The following is a 23,650-nucleotide window of genomic DNA, read 5'->3' on the forward strand; positions in this document are numbered from 1 at the left end:
TCACTCAACCTGAACCTCCCCTTCCGTTACACATACCACATACGCTAAACTTACCTACTACCCTTCTCCCTTTCGCATCACTCGCCTTCACTCGGTAGTCGCGTTATCTTCACTGATCAAGTAAGGATACGTGCTTACTCCGCATATGGCATAGATACCTTCATGTATAGCCAAAGTGCGCTGCTGCTGGTTTTCTCCCCGACGCGACTTTTCTTTCCTCCTTTCATGACTCGGCTGTGATTATTACTTTAGTCCCACCCACCTCCCTCCATCCGATGTGCGATACCTGAAACCTACGCTGTAGACTTTTTTCAAAGCTGCTCTTTTACTTACTCGGTCCAGAAGATACCTACATCTACCTGTTTGCATGCTTAACTGTCCATTCGCCCTCTAACCATGTCAAACTACCCTCCGACACCCTCCTTCGCGGGACCAAATCATACACCACATCAGTGGCCCCCGTCAAACCCGACCCCCTCCTCATCCATGCCTTCCTTACTTCCTCATCATCATTTTCCCTATATTCACAACCAGGCCCCCGTTCCACCCTCCCACCTCGAAGGAGCTGCGCTTCCTGGTAATCAAGATAGCCATATGGCCAACTCACATCTGCCGGGGCTCGGAGGCCCGGGCGCGCTTGGACAAATACCGCCGCCGCTGTTCGGCTTCATGGCCCCGTTCACCTCTTCTCCATTCCCACCCCCGCCATTTCCTCCAATTCAGATGCCGCCTCTGAGATATCCCTCTATCCCAGCGCCTTCCGCCCCTGCTATGCACCAATCCGGCTATACACCGAGTGAACCACAGCCCCGCCTTGGTCAAGAGATTTCGACTCCAGCGGATTCACAAGTTTCGAGCACATCCAACTCCAACATGGACCTGGATCGAGAAGAAGGCGAGCTTACTGATGGAGATGACCTGCCGTCTCAACCAAAGGGATCCGAAACAGCTGCCGCATCGTCACGACCGCAGAAAGATGTGCAAGGACACCTGAAAGTGAATGGAGAAGTGAGCAGCATGCGCGGCTATTCTCAAAAATTACCTGGCGCCAACGTCCGAGACACCGCAAGTTCTTCCGTACCCATATCGTCTAGAGATACTCAGAAGGGAGGATTGAACGTAACGAGTACCGACTCATTGGAAGATCTTTCGTCATCTCGGAGCAGTGGCTCTCGTATGTCACCTACCCTTCATCTCTTTGATCTATCTTGCTTACATTCTGGCAGCTTATAACCCTGCTCTTACAATACGTGCTGAATCTCCCTGTCCGAACACTATCGGCTTCGATGTTGCCGTTGCGTCCAAGTTACTCAGCGACAACACATACGACCCAGCGAACAATGATCATCCAGACCAACTATGGTTCGACGCGAAGCCCACGGCTCAGTTGCGCGTTCAGGCCCAAGGGGCTCTTCTGAGTTTAGCTCCTCACAATATTCGGTACCATGAATTGGTGAGAGAAGGCATTGACCCCCTTGTTCTTCGTCAACTTTACGAGGACGTTGGCATCAAAATTTCCACTCCGCAACCGGATGTCGATTCAAAATCACCCAGTTCAACCTCCTCCAGTAGTGGTCGTACTGCAGGGCACGGCCTAGATCAAACAGGGACCAAGGTTGCGACTTCTCCGAAGGCTGCTGCGCAGCAAGACCCTATGGATGTTGTTGTCTCACCTCCCCCATCTACACAGCAGGCTGCAGCAGGCAAACCAATGGAGCGGAAGGAAGTCATTGCCCGTATGCTTGCTGCGAAGGCGGCCAAGACCTCCACATCCACGCCGTCACAGACCGAAGCTGCCAAAGAAACCATACCTCCTCCGAGCTCGAACGTTCTTGATACCGGCAAAATGACCACACTTCCCTCGCGCGACACTCCGACGCTGGAGAAAGAAGCGCGGGTTAAGGAGAAGAATAAAGCACAAACCGAACTCGCCAGACAAAGAATTGAACAACTCAAGAAACAAGGGTTAATGAGGACTTTGCAGAAATCGCAGCCAGATTCCACGCCATCTGAGCTAAATGAAGAGCACAACAACAAAAATCCAGATACCCCACAGGCCGCGAACTTGGCTCCAATTCAGCACCCTTTGCCTGAGCGCCCGCCGGACCCGGAATTTTCACCCCAATCCCGTATTCCAGGGCTTTTCATGACTGAAACCCAGGAACCTGTAATCACGGAAGAGTCGAGTGCTGCGCCTGTTCAGCATGTTGCTGATACAAATACCCAAACACGCACCAATCAACGCAAGAGACCGCGAGCTTCTGATTTCGATGAGCCCATTCCTATGCCTAAGAAGTCATTCGGGAACGGGTCAAGCCATGTCGTTGCTGAACCTGCGAGGCTTATCATCGACATCAGCGACGATGAGTTTTATGGGGATGACGAGAATGATAGCATGGACGTTGATATGCTGGCAGGAAACGTGTCGCAGGACGTCGAGAGACTTCTTCGGAGTACTTCGATGACCACAGATTCATTACCTCAGCGCCCAGCAACATCACTCAGTCAGGGGTTCTCTACGTCGGTCACCCCTAATGGACGGAATCACGATCAGGAGCACCAGGAGCATCTTCGCCGCAAGGATTTGGAAATCAAGGCGATGCACCGTCGGATTGCTGAACTTGAGGAACGGAAAAAGGCGAAGCTAGCAGCGAGTCGCACCCAGTCCCCTCGTGCTCTGGACTTGCCACTGCCCACTGTTGATTCAGTGACGGCTGATGTCGCCATTCTTGAGAACAACAATGCAACTCAGGTGCCCAAGCTTGACGAGGCTACCTCCCAGCTCGTGGAACAAGTATCTTCACTTCCTAAAGATGCTCTTAAACTAGAAGAGATGAGAGTCAAGCTCTTGCGGAAGCAGGAAATCGAGTCTGGCATCCCTGCCCTGGATCACGAAATAAACAAGTCCGAGGCAAGGCTGGCCGAGTTGAATCAGGAGCAGAACTCTCTTTTATCTCAAATCACCAAGGGGAAAGAAGGTCGCCAGCAGCTTTTACATGAGTTAGAAGCTCTTGGCCAGGAGTTGCAAAGCGTGACACTTGATGACATCGACTTAGCTCTTCGTCAATTGCAGACTGAAGAACCCGCATACTCAGAACTCCCTGGTAAGTCCCCCTCGTATTTTGTCATGGAGAATGTAGCCCGCTGATTGAACCGTGCTTAGCAACTACCCATGAATTGCCTCCTCGGCCTATCATAGATCAGGTTCCCGAGCCAACAAGTGCCCAAGTGCCCGTGCATAACGAAGCTGTACCCCCTACAGACAATGCATCTCCTTCGGACGTTGCGGTATCTAATGCCGAGCATGAGAAAGATACTGTCATGGATGATGCTGACGAAGAGCAAATGGCTACCTCGTCGTCTGATTCGATGAGTTCGTCGATGGACGAATCCAGCGATAGCGATAGCGAAAGCGATGATTCCGCGTCGGTCGCGTCGGAAGCATCAGTAGCCCGAAGCTCTGCGCCAGCCACTGCGGGACCCGAGGCCAATGACGACCAGGCGCCAGAGATTGAGCAGGAAACCCCGGCCGAGTCGGAATCGGATGACCCCTCGCTAAAGCAATCGCAACTCACTAATACCGAATCCCAGGCCAATATCACGTCTGATGAACATATGGAGGGATCAGCACCTGAAGTACAGGACCGAGGATCTCGTGAATCGTCTGTATCGGATGCCTATGAGCCTCCAGAGCCAGAATTGACTGCAAGCCCAGCCGGTTCCGCTTATTCACCCCCTTTTAGTCCTGCTTCTCCTGCTCCTGTTGAGCCTACCGACGACTCTGAATTTCCATCGAACGAGGTTACTAAGGCTAGCGAGCCGCTAACTGAAAATGACCAGGGCTTGGCTGTTCACCAACCACGCAGTTTTGCTCGAATCAGCCCTTTGGATGTGCGAGACTCCTCAGTCACGGCCAGTAATATAATGCTAATGAGTAGTAGAATGAGCGGGATTCCTATGACAGCCTGACTACATTCACCCAATACGATAGTCCACTAAAGCATTTCAAGGCTTACCGCTACCACCCAAGCTACGTTGAAAATGTTGCGCACGGCTATCGTTCTCTGACATATAGTCACAACATTGACCCCATGAAATACCTGTGTCCATTTGAGGCTGCGGGGGGTGTCTGCAACGATCGATCCTGCGAATTTCAACACTTTCGAGACATGTCTCTTAGCGGTGCGTCGACAGATTCAAACCATTATTCGCAGACTTATCCCTTGATGATCTGAACATTGACTTTGCCATCTCTGGCTCTGGTTATTTGTGTCAATCTTCCCATGACCCCTTTCCTTTTCACCACAACTCTCCTGCTGTTGTTCTCTGTCCCTTGATCCCCTATCGTGACTCGATCTGTTGGTCGGATTTGCATTGTGCGGATGCTGACACACAGGCTTGTTAACCTCGACAGATGACAAAATCCTGGTCCAAATGGGCTCTCTCCGCGAGGGCAAAACCCCGGAAGAGAAAGATGAATACATTGCCGGACTGAAGCAGATCATCAACGACATGCGACGCGACAAGGTGAAAGACTTTAGCACCGTGGCTGCGGAAATAGCCGCATACCGTAGACGCTTCCTCCAAGACCCTTCGCGGATCTTGCCATTGTAACCCCCGACATGGAACATGCGACAGTCAAGATTACTCATTCTTTAAACAAGGTGAGGTGCGATGCATTCATGCACTCAGGAGCTGTGCAGGTAGATATCTGCCGTTTGCTGTCCAGCATTGAGCTATACCTGAAAGTTCCTCCCCTTTTTTCCCCTTCATCACCTCCACCACCATCTTCACCATGGACAAGCAACCCCGGCTTTCCTCTTTTTGAACGTTTGAGGTCTGGCATCTCTTATTGAGCAAGAGCGACTACCAGGGGCATTGCGCTGTTATCTTATCTACTCTTTTTTTCCTTTTTGCTATTTGGCATACAAAAGCACGAGCCCGGCGTTGGACGGAATGATTTTCTCTTCACCTTGTTTTTGCCTCTTAACCGAAGTGGGCGTAAAGCAACTTTTCCCACGTTACGACACGACAGCAAGCCTGGAGACTCAGGGTCTGACTTGGCGAGAGTGATGGCAACGCCAGTAGTTGACCAGGTTTTCCGATTGTACGGGATGCGATCCTATCCATATTGACGATCCACGACAGTCCGATGTCATAGGGCTGTGAAGACAGCAGGGTTCATAGGAAAGAAGTACAGTACAGTACATACATAGCTCTTATCGAAATTTTTGATGCTTTTCTTTCGGGCAAGACCACCCACCCACCATGTAGAGTCGTAGCATGTATTTCCCCCTCTGCCTTGTCTCAGAAGGAGCTTCCCACGCGATCCTCCTCTCCAGAGCCTGATGCTAGCTCGCCAACCAAGGAATGCACGCAAACTACGTCAGTCCCACCTGGAGACTAACAAGCGACACAGCCGCCTTCGCGTGGAGCGTCCGCTAGGGGCGTCTAGCGACCAGTTCACTTAGCACTCGAACTAGCAAGAACTTTAGCGGTAGACTACGACATTGCACCTTGGCGTCGGAAAAAAAGGAGGGATCCACCCTGCTACAACCACCCGGGGCATACTAGGGGGTTCGGTGCTGGCTGTCCGCAGTCGACTAGCCTTTCTCTACACCTGGACTAACGAGTGTCCGCAAAGAAAAAGACGCCCAGCGAGTGAAGTGCCGCAGTGCCTCGTGGAGCCCAGAACCACAGAGCCAGAGCAGCCCCGCCTGGAATCCAGGAACGCATCCCGGGCGCGGTGCGGCGCCGCGCCCGCGCGCCCTTGGGTGCGGTGCTTCAGGCTCTTTATCCTCCTGTCCCCATCTCTCCAAGGCACATCACACCGACACCGTACCCTAACCCTACATAACCCGGATGAGGTATTTCTGAGGTATCCATTGAGGTGTGCCTCTATTTCGGGATCCCCGAGGGGCATGCCGTGATGATGTGGTACCTTACTAAATGCAGTGACCTAACTATAGGTAAGGACTGTCGAGTGGTCGAGTCAACAGAGCATGACGACCAAAAAAACCCCTCACCCGCACCCACGGTCCCGTCCCGCAACTGACGTTCAACATTTTGTATAGTGTAGTATTACCCTCTTAATTCTAAAGCAGAAGATTGGGAGAACTGGGGAGGGGGGGGAACGACAGAGAAATTGTGGCAGTGTTTTTTTACAAGCCTACCACAAACACAAACATAATAACCCAGGTATCCATCCACGCTAGCTAGCCGCGTTGTGTTGCACTAACCTTGACTCAGTCAGGAGTCGGGAGGTGAGTGAGTTAGTGAGCAAGTGCACGGCTACCTACAAAGCCTGTGAACTACTCCGTGGTGGTTTTTGGGGGATGGTCGCTTATGCACTGGTTGAGTCATCTGTGATCTTGTGACCCGGGGTTTGTGACTCAGGCACGCAGGAAAGATGTGGGTTGCTTGCGTATGTTTTTTGTTGTTGTTGTTGTTGTTGTTGTTGTTGTTGTTGTTGTTGTTGTTGTTGTTGTTGTTGTTGTTGTTGTTGTTGTTGTTGTCGTCATTCTCTTTTGCTGGTTTGGGGTTCTGGTTGGTTGTGTTTGATATGTATGGATGCAGGTGTATGCTGGGGCTTGAGCTTGAGGCAGGTGACGATGCTTGATGTGGTTTTTTGTCTTAGATATAAATAAATAAGGTGCAGGAAAAAGAAAGTGGGAGGCTTGTGGTATTGGGGAAGAGGGGAGAGGGAGAGGTGTATGTATGAAGGGAAATGTAGAAGAAGAAAAAAAAGTAAGACATGGTTGGGATGGTGGTGATTGAGCTTGGGTTTGTCTTTTGTGAGTGATCGCAAAGATACTGTGGACGTGCACTGGATAATAACATAACTGCGGAGGACTATGGGCGTTCTGTATAACCTCAACAACAATGACAGCAACCACCAGAATAAAAAGCTCGTAAAGATGGGGGCAGTAAGAGAAGAGAACCAGAAAACCATATAGAACTACGTGAAGTGACACGACATGATTAGCGATCATCTGAAATTGGTGATATCTCAATATGGAGAAATGCAGTGCCATGACGAGGACTGAGGACAGACAGTACGTACTAGTAGAGCATCGCATGGCGGGCGGGCGGGCGGGTAAACAGACACTACAGTACATGTGGTGGAGGTACACCGCAGCTGAAACTACCCTTTCCGCGGAACCTGCGTATCATGTACCGGCGGCCCCCAAATAAAACGGTGGGTCGCCGACTCCGGTGGTGGGGTAACTGTTCAACTTCGTCGGCTCTAAAGGGCTAAGCCATACTTCATGATGATGCAGATTAGTAGTACTCGGCGATAATGGAAGTCAGTATTGCACACATTGTGCCTCTCTCTTCTCTTTCTGTCTCCTTCTTAGTATCCCGAAAGGTGTGCCCGGAGGGAGTTAGTAGTGCTGACAGGAGACTTGACCACGCAGTTCCAGAAAAAGACTTCCTGTGCCTTGCTGCTCGCGTGCAACGTGGTGGGCAGGGAATATTTGGCTTGGCGCAGCGGTTAAAGGGCGCGATATAAACATAGCAACAGTCCGTCAGACTGGATCAGGCTTAGTGGCGGATCGTTTGTCGATGTCGTCGAGTAAGGAACACAAATAGGATGCCGGAGAGGCGCTGAGTTGCAGAAACGACAAGAAAGGTGGGAGGTCAGACGTCTGACACAGGTCAGAATATAGTCGCGGGCTCGGAACCGCATTGCTTACCAGTTCGGGGATTTTGGAGGTCGTACATGCAGGCAGTGATCACCGCAGGCAAGAGAAGACTCCGAAACCCACTAGAAGGTAGGTGGGGGGGTGTGTGTGACTGTGTGGATGTGAGCGTTAAGAAGATTTTTGGCCCCCTCGGGAATGGGTGAGCCATGAAGAAAGAAAAACGTGGAAAGGAGCGTTAAGCCTAATCATATCAAGATCACACCATGTGGCTTTTCTCACCGAGTCCGAGACACACCGTTTGACCCGTGTTCGGGATGGGCCAAAGGCTGTACATGATCTGGATCGATTGAACCGAAGCAACGAGAGAGGGTCTAAAGATACCATCAGGACATGATTGAGAGAGAGACGGCCCCAAACGCATAGTATAGTAACCATGTGTCCAGGTTTACTATATGTCCATACTCCGGAGTTCCCAGCGAGCTGAATAGCGGAGACCATCTACGCGAATGGGCCAATGGCAACCCGATATTGCGGGCTTTAGTACACAACCAGTTCTGTTCCTAAGGCTGTCTGTTTCTATCTGGTTCTCTGTTCATTTATTGATTCTCGAAAGCTGAAACTCAGATATGGAAAAAAGAGATTACCCAAAAAAGTTAGCAGTGCGACCGCGTCGAGGTCGGAGAAAATCGAATCCCCCCCTCGAAACCCAATGACGACGGTCCACTTTTTTTTATCCACCAAACCTAAAGTTCTACTCAGCCCTGCCGCCCATGACTCCTTTGGAATGCTTGGAAGCCAAACTCGAGGCACCTGTCATGCTTCTCTCTCTTACGCTCCTATGCTTACACTTTCCCCCATCCGTATTCGACCACGCTCAAACTACACACTACTGCAGCCGATCCTCGCGAGCTGAACCACTCAAGAAAATCCTGCGGCCACAGCCAGACAGACGCGAGACCGCCAGTTTCCCCCCAACCATAGGGTTGATTGCATACAGATACCGAGAGAAAGGGCGGTGGGATTTTGGTTGGTGTTTGCTTACTAGACTACCTGGTAAGTTATCTAGTATCCCGGATTGACGGTCATCGAGGTTGTGGCTGCATGATCTGCATTCCCATCCATGCTTCCCCCCCCCCCCCCCCGCGACCTCATCTAATCTATACCTTTTTCGCTTCCCCGACCTTGACGGTTAGCCAGTCATAGCGGAAGATTTCCGTACCAAGACTTTTGCGGCTCGGCGAGAAAATATCAATCAAATTAAAGATAAAATAAAAATAAAAAAGCTACACCATGCTATTCTAAGATGGCACATGCACGAGGAGAAAATGATATAAAGAAAATAAAAATGGCAGGCAAACGGTTTTGTGTAAAACGCCCATTCTCTAAAAAAGTTCTGGAATACGGGGTTCGTCCCCATCATCCACTGCATCGATCCGCATAGCCCAGATGGAAAAGTATGGTTTTCCCAATTTGATTTTTTTGTACACAACAACCCAAAAAAGAAAAAAGATTTCCAACACGTGCGGAACCATCTTCGCAGCATAGTGCAGTGCAGTGCAGTGTGCAATGTGCAATGCAGTCAGCCCCAGGTTTCTATGTTCCCATGGGTTCGGGTTTTTCTTTCGCGCACACTCTTCTCTTCCAGGGCTGTGTGTGTGAGGGTCAAAAAAAAAAGCTGCTACTATAATTATGTTTGCTTGGATCATTATACATTACACCAAGTGTCGGGAAACCCGGGTGCTTAGTTGGGTTTAAGTGATTGGGGTTTGAACGAACCTGACAAATGTTAGATACGACAACATTAGTTAAGCGGTTTTTTGTATGGCGGAAACGCTGCCAGGCTTACAAACCCGAAAAAAAAAGGGAAGCTTACAATATCTTCTGAGGTATACAAGAGTATAACCCATGTCACTTGTCGTCATGGCCCGTGACCTGACCCGGGCCCGGCAAGTCTAAATTAGTTAACTAGTCTCTCTGACAAATTTACGCCTAGGAGGACGAGACAAGTCTACACTGATGACTGAAGCTGCGGACTACGGAGTAAGTAAGTTTGAGAAGTCAACAACACACGCGATGGCATGGCAGGAAGAAAGTCTGGATGGAACTAGGGTTTCGGGTCCCCTCCTACGCCAGGCAACAAGGCGTCTGTCTGTCTGTCTCTGCCTGCCAGAAATGCGGGACCCACGGGTACCTCGTACCCTTTAAAGCATAACTACGATATAGTAGTCAACTCACTAAGTCAACTATTGATTTATTAGAGATTGACCGATGATAAAAAGATAGAGGAGGTGTACATTGCTGCGACCCGAAAGTAATCTAGCCTGACAAATAGAAAGGAGAAATACCACTCTATAACAATAATCATCGAACTCATAGAACAGAGGAGAGAAGGAGATCGTCAATTGAAACAAACAGAACAAAAAAATATAAACCCCCACAAATCCACCATCCAAGGCGTTCCTCGCGGCTTGCACGACCGAGCAAGGCCCGCTTGCTCAATTCGGCAGCCGCCCCAGTCTAAGCCGTATATTTAGTACAGTTGCGCAGAAACGAAAAATTCAGCCAGAAAAAAAAGACAAAAGAAGAAAACAGAAAAGACAAAAAAAGGCCAAAGCTGACAGTAGAAAATGTATCGTGGTATATGCACCCGCTCATGCAAGATCAGTTTAAAATCGAAAAGAAAAAAAAGAAAAAATCGCAAAATGCAAACGGCCCGTGACTCCTGGTCATGTCTGTTTCATGTTTCATGCAACTCATGATGAGAAACGCTCAAAACGACGTCAGAAAATTAGAAAATAATAATAATTCGGCCTCGAGACACTGATAGCATAGCCTCTCTTGAGTTCTGCGGATGATTAGCCCTCTGACCACCGAGCCTGTGGAGAACGTTCCGGGTCGACCTTACCTTCAACATCACAACATAGTCGTAGATCTATTTCACCGGCGTGCAATTGGAGCAGGCAACGTGCTGGCACATCACACAACGGGGCTGGTTCTGATACAGTTTTGGCCCATCGCCACACTGGCAGCAGAAGTACAGGTTCCCCCGCGTCTGCGCCCGATCCTCTGGAAGTCGCTGGCCGGCAACATCCTGCAGGCAGGGACGCCGTACGTCACCGAAGACTGTTAGTGGCTGAGGGATCGGGTTTCGGCAGTCCATCATCGACGGCACGTGTCTGTGCCTGGGAGCGTCTAGCGAGTGTGCGCAGACTGAGTGTGCTGGAGCTGAGGGGTACGGCGACATCTCGTGGCAGCTGTGTAGCGACATATCGGCGTCGCGGTTGTCGACAGGGCAGCTGGGGCAGCGTTGGTGGCCGCACTGCAGGCACTCTGTGTGAAGATCGATCTGGTGAAGGCCGTGAAGGCAGGTGCAGCAAGTCCAGAAACCAGGCATGATTGAATGAGGAGCTTGATAGGTGACTAAGTTGATGATAGTAGGTATGTTGATGGTGGTAGGTGGTTGTGGTTGAAGTCAAGCTTGTATAGAAGCAGAGAGGCGCCGATAGCGGATGAGTTGCAGGTGTCAATGATTCTGTAGGATGTATTGTGTGTAGGAAATAGAAGTGAAGTCCATCCTGAGGACTGCGCCGCTGTATTTAAGCAATCTTAGGATGTTACAACAAGTGAGAAAGTGAAAGAGAGACGACGCTAGCGATGATTCAGACAAGGCGTCCTGAGCTGCCATTGTGGCTGATTGCACAAAACAAAAAAAAAACAAAAAGGCGCCCTTTAGAATTAGGCTTGTCTTCATCTCAGTCATAAGCAGGTGCTATACCTGATCAGAGCCCGGGGCCATTTCAGAATCGATCATCGTCAAGGTGGCTTGGCAACTCTCCGTTGCTTTTTGGGGGAATGGGAATGGGGGGAAGGAAGGGGTTTGGGTGGGTTGCAGGCAGGAGGGAAAAGCCGGGACCGTTTGGCGGTTCGAACTATCAGCTGTCGAGGGCTGTCAGTTTGAATCATTCTGGAATAGGTTGCATGGGCACATCGTAAGATATGCGCGCCAGTTGAGTCAAATCGACATTTCGCAAGGGTCCACCGGGTATCATCGCAGTAGCGGAATCCGGGCGAGCGAGGCTTGGAAAATGGAGGCTCGTTTTCGGTTGCCCGTCCACTCCGCCCGCTGTCTTTACTGAGTGGTAGTAAACCCGTTCCTACTGACTACTAACTAACTAACTGTTTTCTCGTTTTTTCCCCCCTGAGGAAACCCACTCAATACTCCCAAGGCTCAATTTACTTACACTCACTCACCCATCTTTATTTTTAAAATTGATTATTATTTTGATTTCAAATTGGCTGGCTTATTCTTCTCCTTTCCTCTTCTAGCAGCTAAACCTACTCACAACCTCCTCGTTACTCATCTATTCTTGGCTGGAATATCAGTTTGATAATCGCGCGCTGTGCTGTGCTGTGTTGCCTGGCTGAGGCCTGGAAACGAGCTCCACTTGGTGGTCATCCAGTGCCCGTGGATTCAGGCAACCTTGCCCAGAGATCGAGTTCTAGATGCAATGCGAAGCTCTGACTCTTACCGTCTATCTCCCTGGGTTTTAGGAGGATTCTTCTGCTTGCTCGTGACGATTCTGTCGGTCAACGAACGCCGGGCTTTCTGCGAATAAGCAGGCACCCGTACTAGTTCTGCCTAAGCCATCAACGCCCGTCGTGTGGCACATGCCCTTTTGCAAATGACGTTTGGTAACCATCGCGATGACTGATCGCTCGCTCGCGCTCATTACTAACTTCCATTTTCTCCCTTTTTCTCCACGCTGCATTATTGCTAATGTTTCGATCCGTTCCCCATCGGACTTTTGTCCTTTGTCCCTCCCCTTGACTCTCAGTCGGTTACTACTACCAGTATTGTTCGGAGTCCCCGACTCTGATCATGACGCTTAGCCTCTATAGCCCCTCGTGTCTGGTGTGCCTTGAAACCGACCAGCCCCAATTCTCTTCTTCACGGCTCGAAAGCCCAGTTGTAATGATCGCTTCTCATTCGACCTCTGCCCACTGGATGTTCTCATTGCCCCGGCTGGTTCTGGAAGCCTTACTCCAGACTTCAGCTCTGCTTGTCACTATTACTCATAGTCATATCACCGGTATGCCGTGGAGATGATTCCGTGTAACCCCTGGCAAACCGTTTTCCTTTGCGCGTCATAGCTGGCAACTTTAACGGGGCTTGCGAAAGCAGGATCTCAGCGTCCCCAGAGTCCATTACGGCTATCGTTACTCGCTCCCCCACTTCCAGCTCTCAAAGGATACAATTATGGCTCTCAGATACATAGGCTACCACATGGATGAAACGTCCCCACACTGAAAGACAATCCACGAGGAGAGGGATTTAGTTTGGTTTAGCAGGCAAAAAGATTGAAGCCTTTGGCCAGCGCGCGGATAGCTTGTGGCCGAGAGGACGGATCTTAGTACCGATCTAGGACAATCACTAGTTGAGCCGCACTAGACACGTGTGTCTCACGCTCGACAAAACATATGAGCGATTCCGGGGTTGCCGGCTTGAGCCTCGAGGTCATAACTCACATCCCGGTATGATGATATCGTCATGCATTGAGCGGGATATTGGGGCCAAAGTTCATTGTCAGTCTCTGGAGTCCCTCTATAGTGTGAGGCCTGTATAGCGCGGCAATTTTCACCGTGAGAAAAATGAATTCAGCGTAATACGTTATGTACACAGTAGTAATGGAGCATCTATCAAGTTACTCCCGTACTCGAGCGATAAGCCCTGTCATGTGACATGACATCATGAGCGGTGTTTGCCTGGTTTGCAAACCACGTGCTTGGTCGGAATCAAGATCCCCAATCCCCAAATTCCCCTCCCCCCGTGCCCATCCATCCTCGTTCATCAGGCACCGCCAGGGCGATTGTCTTTTATCTCTTCTAACCGGGTCCCGACTGTATATATCCATTGCCTGTCTAGACTCAAGAATATGGATACATTTGCAGGCTAGAGCGACCCCTGCCGACCCTGACAATTCTCCGATGCGGAGGTGCCTGCAACCCGTCTCGCGGTTAACTTCCAATGGCGCGGCCTGACAGGCGCATCAATCTAGCGGTCGCCAGGGCCATCCCTCCATTCTTATTATGTGTCTTTATATATGCGTCCTACGCAATCACCAAGCCCTTATGCAGTGAGTTCTTTCAGACGAGAATTCGTTGGCTGATCTGGTTTACTAAGCGTGCGTTCCTATAGTCGACTATCTGATCCATCCCCTTTCCAAGTATGACCGCGACAGTCGCACTGGCGTGGGAGTCGCCATCCTCGTGATCTACTACATTCTTCTCCTGCTCGTTCTGACAACATACATGCGACTCTTGTATACTGTGACCTGGAATGCCGGGCTACTGCCGCGAAAAGCTCCTCCGCCCGCAGAAACTGAGCCTCCACCCCAGTCATCAGGTCGCCATCATCGAAAGAAGAAGAGACATCGACGGCATAGAAGTGCGGAAAAGGCCAATGCGATAGATAGAGATGTGGAGAGTGGGGCCGACTCGTCCGCTGATGGGGACATGACTCCCTGGGATACACATGGGATGGAGACCTTTTACACCAAAGACGTTTTTGTTTGCCAGCCGGATGGCCGACCTTTATACTGCTCCACATGTTGTCATTTCAAGCCTGATCGGACTCACCATTGTCGGGAGGTCGACCGGTGTGTTCGCAAGATGGATCATTTCTGCCCATGGTGAGGATTTCTCCCGGATATGCCTTGCCTATGTGGTAGTACTAACTTAGCTTGCAGGGTCGGAGGGGTGGTTTCTGAGACATCCTTCAAATTCTTCATTCAATTTGTGTTCTACACTGCGCTCTATTGCATTTTTTGCTTAGTTGTTTGTGCGGTGTTTACTGCCGAGATCAAACGCCAGGTATGGTTGCGATGTAGCCTCAACGGAATTCTCCACTAAACTGTTTTTGCTGAACAGACTGGCGGTGCGAATCCTCATTTGGCTGTTGGAATTGGATTGTGAGTCTTCATCTCGCGTCCCTCTTCATACCTCTCAACCGTCCTGACATCATCATTTAGGAGCGGTTTCTTTGGACTCTTCACTTTTGGAATGACCCTCAGCTCTATGCAACTCGCCATGCTGAACCTGACAACGATCGAAAACATCAATCGTCGGTCGGCCGTGTGGACTCTGGCCATTCGCGTGCCGAACCATCTGCTCGGTCGACTCAATCCCGACTCTCGCTGGGCCCCGACCTTCCGCACCATCACGTACCCCTTACCCCCGATGCCCCTCACTCCCGAGGCCCAGAAGAACTACCAGCCACCCGGGGAACAACACATCTTCGCAATCCTCCAAACCCTACCCGGAGAGAACCCATTCGACCTCGGAGGCCCCGTCAAGAACCTCCAGCAGGTGCTTGGCTACAACATCATCGACTGGTTTGTGCCACTCAAGCAGAGTCCGTGCGCCGTCCGTAAGGACTCCGACAGCTTTTTTGCATTTGGGCCCGTGGTGTCGCGGCTGAAGCGAGAGGCTGGGCTTGAGAAGCCAGCTTTGGATGAGACTCGTCCTTAAACGTACCTGAGCTCAAAGAAGCGCGAGAGACTACTTATGCCATCGATTTTGATTACGTTAATCTGAAGTTCAGCCTGTGGCTGGGACTTTTTTTCTTCCGCCTTCTCTTCTTCTCTATTTTTTTTTTCTTTTCTTTCAGGTTAGACCTTCTCATGTCCAACTTGGTGGTCAGGCGCACCGGTCCTCTTGTTATGTGTATAGAGAGCTCTCGATTCTACTTCTACTCGGGCTAATTGAATTAATACTAGTACTGCATGAGGAGTACCGTCGGGGTCGTGTTGCATGATGAAGCATACCCAATTTCCGTCTTGGAAGTAGGCCCCCACTTGCCGAGACATATATACCCAACATTCTCGTCGAAAGATACCCGCCTCCAGTACATTCCCTCCAGAGCCTCCCACCAACTTAATTGGAGCACGAGCAGAAATCTGCTAAATGACGCATATGTGTAGTCGTTCTCATCTCCCCTAAAACCGCGGACGGAAAGTGCGCAGTCTGCCCTGGTTGAGCTGGGCTTGGCCGTTCAGATGGGCTGGCTGCCCTGGAGCAATACGTGCATGGAATGTGGGTGCAGCTATCTCAGAACTGGAGATTTTGGTGGGCTTGCTTGCGGGAAGCGTCTGCCTGTATCTTGACTGCTACGGCTGTCAGCTTCTACTTGTGGGTGCGCTCGACAAGGCTAAGATGGAGACGCGACGAGAGCCGTGTCGCGGCTTGTCTGAGGGTCTGCTCCAACGAGGACGCCTGGGATCCAATCGCTGAATTTTATGAAGATATGTACCCTTCACAGTAGAATTGGAATGACAAGGCTAGAACAAATCAGTGCTAAAGAGGAAGACATCCCCGGAGAAAGGTGCCATAATACATGAATGCCACCTGTGTGTAGCAGAAGTAGGACTTGAGGTTGGAGACGCATTGCACATGCCACGGAGGATATGATCAATGGTGAGGGGTGTAGGAGGATCATAGTCCTATGTGGATGGATGATTGTATTGTCGAGCCATGGCGAGCAGAGCCGTGAATTGACCCCGTACGGAACACGGCTATGCCTGTTGACAGGAATGACAAGCTGCGTGGTTGCAAACTGTGCATCGGCCGGAGCTCAATGCAGGGTTGTTCTCCGAGCCGCAGGCACAGCAAATCCACCAGTCGGCCATGGATGGTCTAGCAGCGCTAGGGGGAGTATAGACATGGGTGTTGAAGCTCCTGGCTGTGGCGCGAGAGAGGTCTTGGGGCCAGTAGACCATCATTGAGGGATTGTGGTGACCGGGAACAAGTCAGTTGGGGGAGCTCCTTTTGAGGAGGGCTGTTAGCAACGATATTGTGTGAGGGTATTTGAGCTAGGTTGATATGGAATATGCAGAGCTGTGAATAGGTTGTCTGTAATGTCTGCTTTCAATTGACAAGAAGGCTGTTGCACCCTTGTTGATGCTCAATGTCAAAGATGGAAGGCGTGCCGGATCTCCATTGTGAAGCTTTAATGTTTTCATTCCTTGTGTCAAAGGATGGGTGACTCTCTGCACGACTGCATCATAGGTCATCGTTGAGATGCTCATGATCCAAACGTCATGCACCCGGGGAAACTTGGGCTGCGACAAGATAGAGCCCTGGCCACCATCGCAGCTGAGGAGAATCGGTTTACCAACCACACAAGAGGATCTTGATGCTGGTTTAGCTCAAGCTTCACCGCCCAGGCGATTAAGCCACGACGAAAGGCCGAGAATGGACGCTCGCAGGCAAGCCTCTTTCGAGGTCAAAGGTGATACACGAAAGTAGACGCCTGATATAATCTATTCACTTGTGAGTCAAAGGATGATTGTCACGGCAGTGAAGTACAATTGTGCTAATGGACGTGAGTCCAATGCGGTAGGCTTAAGCCTGCAAAATTCAGGCCGGTAGGGCGGGCAATGTATCAGCCTTGTGGTGACGATGAGTCTCCTCTGTTCTTGCCGTGATTGGCCTCGGAACGGTCAGCTGTACATAAATCTCGAGCATGGTACCTGGCAGCTCAGCTCCCTTAGCAGGATTACTCGAGGAACAGATGCGCACGCTGTATCTCAACGAGACATCTTCAAAAGCATGGGGGAGATAAGAAGTTCAAGGGGAGGAGGGGGATTGATTAAAGTCCCGTGATGATAGATCATCATAATTTAAGATTCCGTGCAACGAAGATCTCACCGGGATGACTTACTAGGAGTTGTTTCAGTACAGTCTTCCCTCCCGTGTCACATTCGTTTCGGGATGCTTTCTAGCGATGTGGCGGGGACAAAGACTTGTAAGGATAGACTCCAGTCATCTCGGTTAGTGGGTTGAAAATGGACACTGAGGCACGCAACGTAAATCGCGCACTCGGGCCGGCTCGTGAAGCAATTCATGAAGCGGCGGAGGTGGGTAATAGCAGTAGCAAGGGCCATCTCTTGACCAAAGCAGAAGGTCGCCGTTGTTTCAGAGAGGGCAAAATTTGCCCAAGGCATGTGAAGGCTCTCCTGGTCACTTGCTTGACAGCAGAACCCGGCCAGGGCTTTTCGAGGGCCGACTCTTCGGGCCTGCCACGAGGCCGACACAGCATCGTCTGCGACCGGGGCTACTGCAGGGCACAGCGTTCCCGGTTCTTGGGTCTTTGAAGACCAATGTCAGTGTTCGAGAAGACCCGCGGGGCGGATCCAGATGTAAAGGTCCGCAATTGACACAGATAGACTGCAAGCAAGATCCATTGAGCAACTGTGATCGAGCACCGCCCCCTGGATCGACGGTACCCAGTGTTAGTGGTGGGCGTTCAGCCTAGTCTAGAGGCGGGGGGGGGGGGGGGAATTGCTTGCGAGGCTGTGAGCGCTGGACTGGACTGCTTCAGACTGGTCGCCTTCCTGTCCTTCTAGAAAGCCCGCCCTACCCCACTGGTATGAGTCCGGACCATTCACAGCCCTTTAATGTTACTCGGGCTGATGGTGGTCGGCTCCGGAATGGGGCCATGAGCAACATGCCGACGGCCGCAGACTTGTTCGGCGTGATGTCATCCGCTTTCCTTGCTTGGCGAGTCGTAACGTGGTGGGTAACGGCACCGGGTAATTAGCCGGGGCACGAGGACTGGAAATGGGAGTTGGGTTGGGTTGGGTTGGATTCGAATCTTGAGAATCGACATGGGAATAACTCTGCCATAGCATAGTGTGTTAGTGTCCCATCTACCCCTAGTTTGTGAAAAAAAAAATAGCAGAAAGAAAGAGGGGAGGGAAGGGGGGAAGGGGTGGGAACTGAGGATAGTGGGGGATTTGATACAGTAGTCTTGTGTGTATGGGGACTCGAAGGTCCTATTGTTCTCGGTTAGGGAAGAACAATTCCATGAGTGTAAGAGAAATTGGATAGTCTCCACTAGGACGAGACAGACAGCGAAAGAGAGAGAGCCTGTAGAGGACTGGAAATGACCAACTTGGAAGAAAAACTAAGAGTCCAAGACAGTTGAATGGAATGGTCCATCGACTCCATTCAGTGTCAAATTGTCAATGGACGGAAGGTTAAGTTGAATGTAACTCACTTATGGCCCGTGGATGAAGTAAGCGTAAACTTGGTTTCAACCCAATCACGGACCGTGGCGGGAGAGCCGAGGGCCAACCGTGGTTGGCTGCACGTTTTCCTGCCTGCCATCTTCCCGGCTGTGGCTGCCTTAGGCTTTGAGTTCTTCTTTCGGCTTACTCAAGCAGGCACTGCATTGCTTGCTTGCTTCCTTCCATCATCCATCATCTTTCCATTGTTCCTCCATCTCGTATATTCGACCACTTACCTTACCAGATACTATAACCTTGAAGGAACTTGGACTTCTTTCTTATTCTTCATCTCCATCTTCATCTTCACTCTCCTCTCGCCAGCATCTTCTGGATCAGACAATCGCAAACTCGCGCGGTCTACTCCGTACACTCTCTGCACTGGTTTGCGAGTGGGGATTCCGTTCATATCCGCTCTTGTATGGGGTGTGTCTTGGTGGAAGTGGATTGGTATCAATCTTCCTCTGATTTGTGTGCACTGGAGACTTCTCCAGTGTCTTGCGTCACACCTTCTTCCATTCTCAAACGGGTGACGATCACAGCTCCAGGGTCTCCGGGTCTCTGTGCTTTGCTGTAAGCAGTGCTCTTCTGCTCCAAATCTTCATTTCATTCTGATCAATTTCTTGTCTCCTCGACTGACCCCTCAGTCATTCTCAACCCCTCCCCCTTGATCCACTGTCAAATTTCCCAGTTTCATCAGTCCGTGCTTGCCAGCCTTTCATACCTATATTAGGTGTTGCCCGCCCTCCCGGTCCTCGGTCTGGTGGCCTGTGGCTTCAGGCATCAAGCTCAATTGACTTGAGTTTTTCCTTCTCTGTCTCTGGTGCTATCGAGCTTGTCGGGTGCTGTGTCTTATCTGGAGCTCTTTTCGCCCCTCGGGCTTTATCGTCATCTTCTATAGCTTTCTGGCCTGGTGCCCAAAATAACCTTTTTTTTTCTTTCTCTTCCCAATCCACCAACCTTTCTTTTTATTTTCCGTGTCTTTATTTTTCCCGCCAGTGATTTCTACCTCTCTGATTGCTCCCAATTTATCCTTCCGGACGTCACAGAGTTTTTGTGACCCCGTACATTGTCATCCATCTGCTACGTTTTCCCGGTCGGATCTCGTTTGTTGCTGTCTGCAAGGGTACAGAATATGGGTCCCGCTGTGCGTTACCGGCCCATGTCTCCCAACGGCTCGCGTATGATGGATCCCATGCGCGCCTCCACCGGCACTGTGCAGCTCAGTTCTTCCTACGATCCATACGATCTCACCAATCGCTCAGCACACTCAGGCTATCACCCCGATGTCAACTACATCCCATCCTACGATTCACGATATGCGCGAGAGCCGCGATTGGAGGCACAGCCGATCTCCTCGACAACGTACCGTGACCCCGGCCACTCGACCAAATTGAGGACTGAGTACGCTATCCGCCCAAGGCAGAGGAGCAATACCGCCTCCGCTGTCGAAATCCAGTACGCCCCCGGTCGATATGATGCTTCTGGATCCCCTCTATCCAGGGCATCCCCCGTGATAATTCCGGGTCATCACCGGTCTCCAAGCCCGCAGCGAGCCCAAGACCGCTACGTGGTTCCCGCATCTTCGCACAGACACCACCGACGTCATCATCCTTCCAGCACCGATTATGCAAGTGATACTGGCCGCCTAGACCTGACGGACAAGATGGCCATGGCACGGATCCCTCACAATGCCTACCCGGCCTATGAACACAGTCCTCGCTGGCGTTATCCGCCGACCGGGGGTCTTCGAAAAGGAGAAGACATTGATGATTATGATGCCTATTCCTACACGAACCCCCGTGAACAATTTGAGAAGGACTCTGCTGCCAGAATGCGCCGTGATCAGCGTGCTTATCACAGGGATAGACCCCTTAGCTTGACTGGCCCGGATGACCCTCAATTACAATCGAGAAAGGAATCCCGGGCACTGGGACCGCCTCCATCACAGAGAGGGTTTGATCGCATTGACCAAGGGGGCCGTGTGCGCCGCTCAACATATGGTTCAGCTGATAGCGATGTGGAGAGCTCGAACGCTCGACGGCGGTCACTGCAAAGAGTCCCTGTTTCCTTGCACCAGGATGTTGATGAGGGTTACTCTTCTTACCGGTCGGAGCACGAAGATCATCGTCACCGTCGTCGCCGGCATCGACGACATGATGACGATCGGTACTCTCGTGACGATCGTTCATCACGGAAGTCCTCATCTAAAGCTTCAGTCATCTCCGGGACGAGCACCGGGCTGGGAACCGCTGTTCTAGGATACCCTGATGACTTTGATTATGGGCTTTCTCCTCGGACCGAACACCATCGTTCCCGTGACGTGGGTCGTGAGGATGAAAACAGGCGACACCATAGTCGATCCCGGAGACGACGGTCCCGACGTCGCGACGAGAGCGACTCCGATTCATATACATCCGACGAGGACTTGAAGAAATACCGACGCGAACCGTCGGCACATAGAAGGCGAGATGGCTCCGACGCCTCAGCGAGCAGCAGCGACCGGGTATCTCCGTACCTGACTGTGAATCGTGCTCCTCGTCCTCGATCACAGTCGAGACGTCGTACAGAGGACACGTCGGCCAAGGATGGTACCAAGCAGGAAAGACTCAGCTCCCCTGATGAGCTGAAGAAGCATGAATCGGCAGCCGCGAAGGATCAGGATCCCCCTGCCCCCAAGGGTATCCTGAAGCCGCCACGTGCCAAATTTCCCGAAGAGCCAAACCCTGTGCGAGAAGGCGTGGCACCTCTGAAAGATGCTCACAAAAAGGGCATTCCTCCAGGTGCTAGGTGGACAAAGATTGATAGGCGACTGGTCAACCCGGCTGCCTTGGAACTCGGCCGCGAACGTTTTGAGGAACGTTCTGAATTTGTGATTGTTTTACGTGTGCTGAGCAAGGAAGAGATTCAAGCGTACGCCGTCAAAACGCAGGAGATTCGAGGTATGTGCCAAGAACCTTGGTTCGGTGTAGAGCCTGCATACTGACAACTAGTTAGATGCTCGTTATCATGAGTATATTCAAGAAAAACGTCGACGTCGCGAGGAAGACCGTCGCCGCGGACGAAAGGTTGACTCTTCGAGTGACGATGAAGATGATGGCTCGGATGAATCACCGTTGGCCATTGAAGCATCATCTGAGCCTAAGTCCATCCCGCAGGCCCCGGCGGATCCCGCCAAAGCAGCGGCGTGAACTGGGTACCAGTCGGGAGATTTCCTCATTCGAGATTCGCTTTCTTTTTTTGCTGGTCTCTGTATAGTGATATCTCCGATGACCATGTGATCTCATCTCAGTACCAATCAGGAGCCACACGATCGTCGCGAACGACAACAGAATGCGTAACGACAAGGCTCTGGACAAGAAGGGCGGTTCATGATTCGACTATTACAGCAGGTGCATTAGCCGTCTGTACGAGTTCGCTGGGGCGATCAAGCGATTGAGACTATCTCAATGCCAACTGGGTCTACCGCATGCAGTGTACAGTCCTACGGTGCTATAATTTGAGGAGAGCCCAGGAGTGGAAAAGCTACTGCCAAATGCCCTCGGCGGTCGGAGGAGGACAGATGCCATCTGGTCTTCTGACTATGTGCAAGCCATGGTGACACTGTGCCACCCGACTATTTCGCTGACTGGCTATGCTGCTGCGCGTGCTCAGGGAGACCAACACTCAAGTCGTGGGTATCTGATACCTTGTGCTACAGCCGACCGAATCCGGTCAACCGAAGAGCACCTGGTGAGCAGAGTGACTTGTACATGTGGCCATGATTGTTGGTGTTGTGCAGCATGGTTGGATTTGAGTTCTGGTGGAAGACAGAGGATTGGCCTTGGTTTCTTCTGCAGGTGATCAGGACGATCCTTTCCCTGGGTGGCATTCCTACAGTATATACATTTACTTTCTGACGACGCTATGCATGTCTCATGTTTGTGTCTATAGTATATTACCGGTGCAGTTTAGAATCTCTGCCCGGCGTTTGCGCCGAAATAAACATGATTCCGTCAGACCCCAATTTTCTGATGTGGGCAGGGTAGCCGACCGATCTGGCATCTCCTTACCGAACTATTGGATGAACCTGTCGCTTGAGTTGAGGTCTGACCCCCGTACGAGGGTTGAAGCAACAGGGACTCGACGGGAAGACAGGGGAGCAGGGGGTTTCACCTCCGCCACCCTGTCTTAATCGCTTCGCATTTTTTGGTGTCTGGACGATGCCCAAAAGTGGTCGCCACCATCATCTCCTATCCCTGGTTTGACACGGGAGGATCGAGCGACAGCCAGAGGATGTCTTGAGTAGGCGATAAGCAGTGTGTTTGATTGCAATCCAATGAGTCGCGTGCGGAACGAACGGAAATAGAAAATGGAAGCATCGGAGCGGCCACCCACCCATCACGACCCTGGTAGTTGGAATCTTATCTGTCAGTTATAGTCTATCGATAGTAGATCAATTGGATGGAGAGTATTGCCGGATGAAGTATAATCTCAGAGCAGTCATGAGCCAGTGGTCTGCTTTCCAGATAGAAGCATTTGAGAGACCTCCCTCGTCCTTCTCGGCCTCTGTTCTCCAGCCTCTCGCGGGACAGTTCTCGTAGCTTGATGTCCTTAGATGATGATTTCACAAGGCAAAAGAAAGAGAGAGAGAGAGAGAGAGAGAGAGAGAGAGAGAGCGGAAGGAAACAAACATCCCCCGCAGAAAAGAAGCAACGAATCCCGTCATTCCTCGACAGACGAGAACACACTACCAAACCAAACCGCCATTTGAAACCGGTCACTCCAGACTGACAGTAAGGAAGGGGGAGGGTGATGTCCTCACGACTGCGGATTGCGTTGCGGTTGCCTTCGCTCCTCTTTCTGCGGTATGAATGCCGATCATCATATCCTAACTTCCTCTCCGTACTGCAACTTGTATACCGTTAGGCTATTTCAGAAACCGGGGGCCGGGATTGGGGG

General features: G+C 51.1%; 6 protein-coding genes across 6 annotated transcripts; 4 read left to right on the plus strand and 2 right to left on the minus strand.

The window, feature by feature from the left end:
* The first annotated feature begins 260 nt into the window (after positions 1-260).
* On the plus strand, positions 261-4,249 carry BO86DRAFT_208668 (uncharacterized protein). The gene is made up of 4 exons (XM_025666809.1): positions 261-1,174; positions 1,227-3,104; positions 3,164-3,891; positions 3,942-4,249. Exons 1-4 carry the CDS (start codon positions 397-399, stop codon positions 4,233-4,235), a joined length of 3,678 nt encoding a protein of 1,225 aa, XP_025530759.1. The 5' UTR covers positions 261-396; the 3' UTR covers positions 4,236-4,249.
* Positions 4,250-6,161: 1,912 nt separating this feature from the next.
* On the minus strand, positions 6,162-7,209 carry BO86DRAFT_208686 (uncharacterized protein). Its single transcript, XM_025666810.1, has 2 exons — positions 7,064-7,209; positions 6,162-6,958 (listed from the first exon to the last, which is right to left on the minus strand). The coding sequence occupies exons 1-2, from the start codon at positions 7,116-7,118 to the stop codon at positions 6,393-6,395; spliced, it is 621 nt and encodes a 206-aa protein (XP_025530760.1). The 5' UTR covers positions 7,119-7,209; the 3' UTR covers positions 6,162-6,392.
* Positions 7,210-10,269: 3,060 nt separating this feature from the next.
* BO86DRAFT_208706 (uncharacterized protein) lies at positions 10,270-11,249 on the minus strand. The gene is made up of 2 exons (XM_025666811.1): positions 10,552-11,249; positions 10,270-10,491 (listed from the first exon to the last, which is right to left on the minus strand). The coding sequence occupies exon 1, from the start codon at positions 11,038-11,040 to the stop codon at positions 10,579-10,581; it is 462 nt and encodes a 153-aa protein (XP_025530761.1). The 5' UTR covers positions 11,041-11,249; the 3' UTR covers positions 10,270-10,491; positions 10,552-10,578.
* Positions 11,250-13,486: 2,237 nt separating this feature from the next.
* BO86DRAFT_355537 (DHHC family palmitoyltransferase) lies at positions 13,487-15,424 on the plus strand. The gene is made up of 5 exons (XM_025669627.1): positions 13,487-13,780; positions 13,843-14,335; positions 14,393-14,516; positions 14,574-14,614; positions 14,675-15,424. Exons 1-5 carry the CDS (start codon positions 13,672-13,674, stop codon positions 15,171-15,173), a joined length of 1,266 nt encoding a protein of 421 aa, XP_025530762.1. The 5' UTR covers positions 13,487-13,671; the 3' UTR covers positions 15,174-15,424.
* A 3,074-nt stretch (positions 15,425-18,498) lies between these two features.
* Positions 18,499-19,543, plus strand: BO86DRAFT_208729 (uncharacterized protein). Its single transcript, XM_025666813.1, has one exon. The coding sequence runs from the start codon at positions 18,631-18,633 to the stop codon at positions 19,240-19,242; it is 612 nt and encodes a 203-aa protein (XP_025530763.1). The 5' UTR covers positions 18,499-18,630; the 3' UTR covers positions 19,243-19,543.
* A 37-nt stretch (positions 19,544-19,580) lies between these two features.
* Positions 19,581-22,260, plus strand: BO86DRAFT_208720 (uncharacterized protein). The gene is made up of 2 exons (XM_025666812.1): positions 19,581-21,651; positions 21,707-22,260. The coding sequence occupies exons 1-2, from the start codon at positions 19,845-19,847 to the stop codon at positions 21,898-21,900; spliced, it is 2,001 nt and encodes a 666-aa protein (XP_025530764.1). The 5' UTR covers positions 19,581-19,844; the 3' UTR covers positions 21,901-22,260.
* Positions 22,261-23,650: the final 1,390 nt, after the last annotated feature.

This window comes from Aspergillus japonicus (assembly GCF_003184785.1).
Source record: "Aspergillus japonicus CBS 114.51 unplaced genomic scaffold BO86scaffold_7, whole genome shotgun sequence".
NCBI lineage: Eukaryota > Fungi > Ascomycota > Eurotiomycetes > Eurotiales > Aspergillaceae > Aspergillus > Aspergillus japonicus.

Bases quoted from the DNA above. Each gene is read 5' to 3' on its own strand.
- BO86DRAFT_208729 (XM_025666813.1), top strand. From the start codon at position 18,631: ATGGAATGGTCCATCGACTCCATTCAGTGTCAAATTGTCAATGGACGG.
- BO86DRAFT_208706 (XM_025666811.1), bottom strand. From the start codon at position 11,040: ATGCCTGGTTTCTGGACTTGCTGCACCTGCCTTCACGGCCTTCACCAG.
- BO86DRAFT_208686 (XM_025666810.1), bottom strand. From the start codon at position 7,118: ATGTACTGTAGTGTCTGTTTACCCGCCCGCCCGCCCGCCATGCGATGC. The intron at 6,959-7,063 runs GTACGTACTGTC...CACTTCACGTAG, and splicing joins CGCCATGCGATGCTCTACTA to TTCTATATGGTTTTCTGGTT.
- BO86DRAFT_208668 (XM_025666809.1), top strand. From the start codon at position 397: ATGTCAAACTACCCTCCGACACCCTCCTTCGCGGGACCAAATCATACA. The intron at 1,175-1,226 runs GTATGTCACCTA...ACATTCTGGCAG, and splicing joins ATCTCGGAGCAGTGGCTCTC to CTTATAACCCTGCTCTTACA. The intron at 3,105-3,163 runs GTAAGTCCCCCT...AACCGTGCTTAG, and splicing joins CGCATACTCAGAACTCCCTG to CAACTACCCATGAATTGCCT.
- BO86DRAFT_208720 (XM_025666812.1), top strand. From the start codon at position 19,845: ATGGGTCCCGCTGTGCGTTACCGGCCCATGTCTCCCAACGGCTCGCGT. The intron at 21,652-21,706 runs GTATGTGCCAAG...ACAACTAGTTAG, and splicing joins CAAAACGCAGGAGATTCGAG to ATGCTCGTTATCATGAGTAT.
- BO86DRAFT_355537 (XM_025669627.1), top strand. From the start codon at position 13,672: ATGGCGCGGCCTGACAGGCGCATCAATCTAGCGGTCGCCAGGGCCATC. The intron at 13,781-13,842 runs GTGAGTTCTTTC...GCGTTCCTATAG, and splicing joins AATCACCAAGCCCTTATGCA to TCGACTATCTGATCCATCCC. The intron at 14,336-14,392 runs GTGAGGATTTCT...CTTAGCTTGCAG, and splicing joins ATGGATCATTTCTGCCCATG to GGTCGGAGGGGTGGTTTCTG.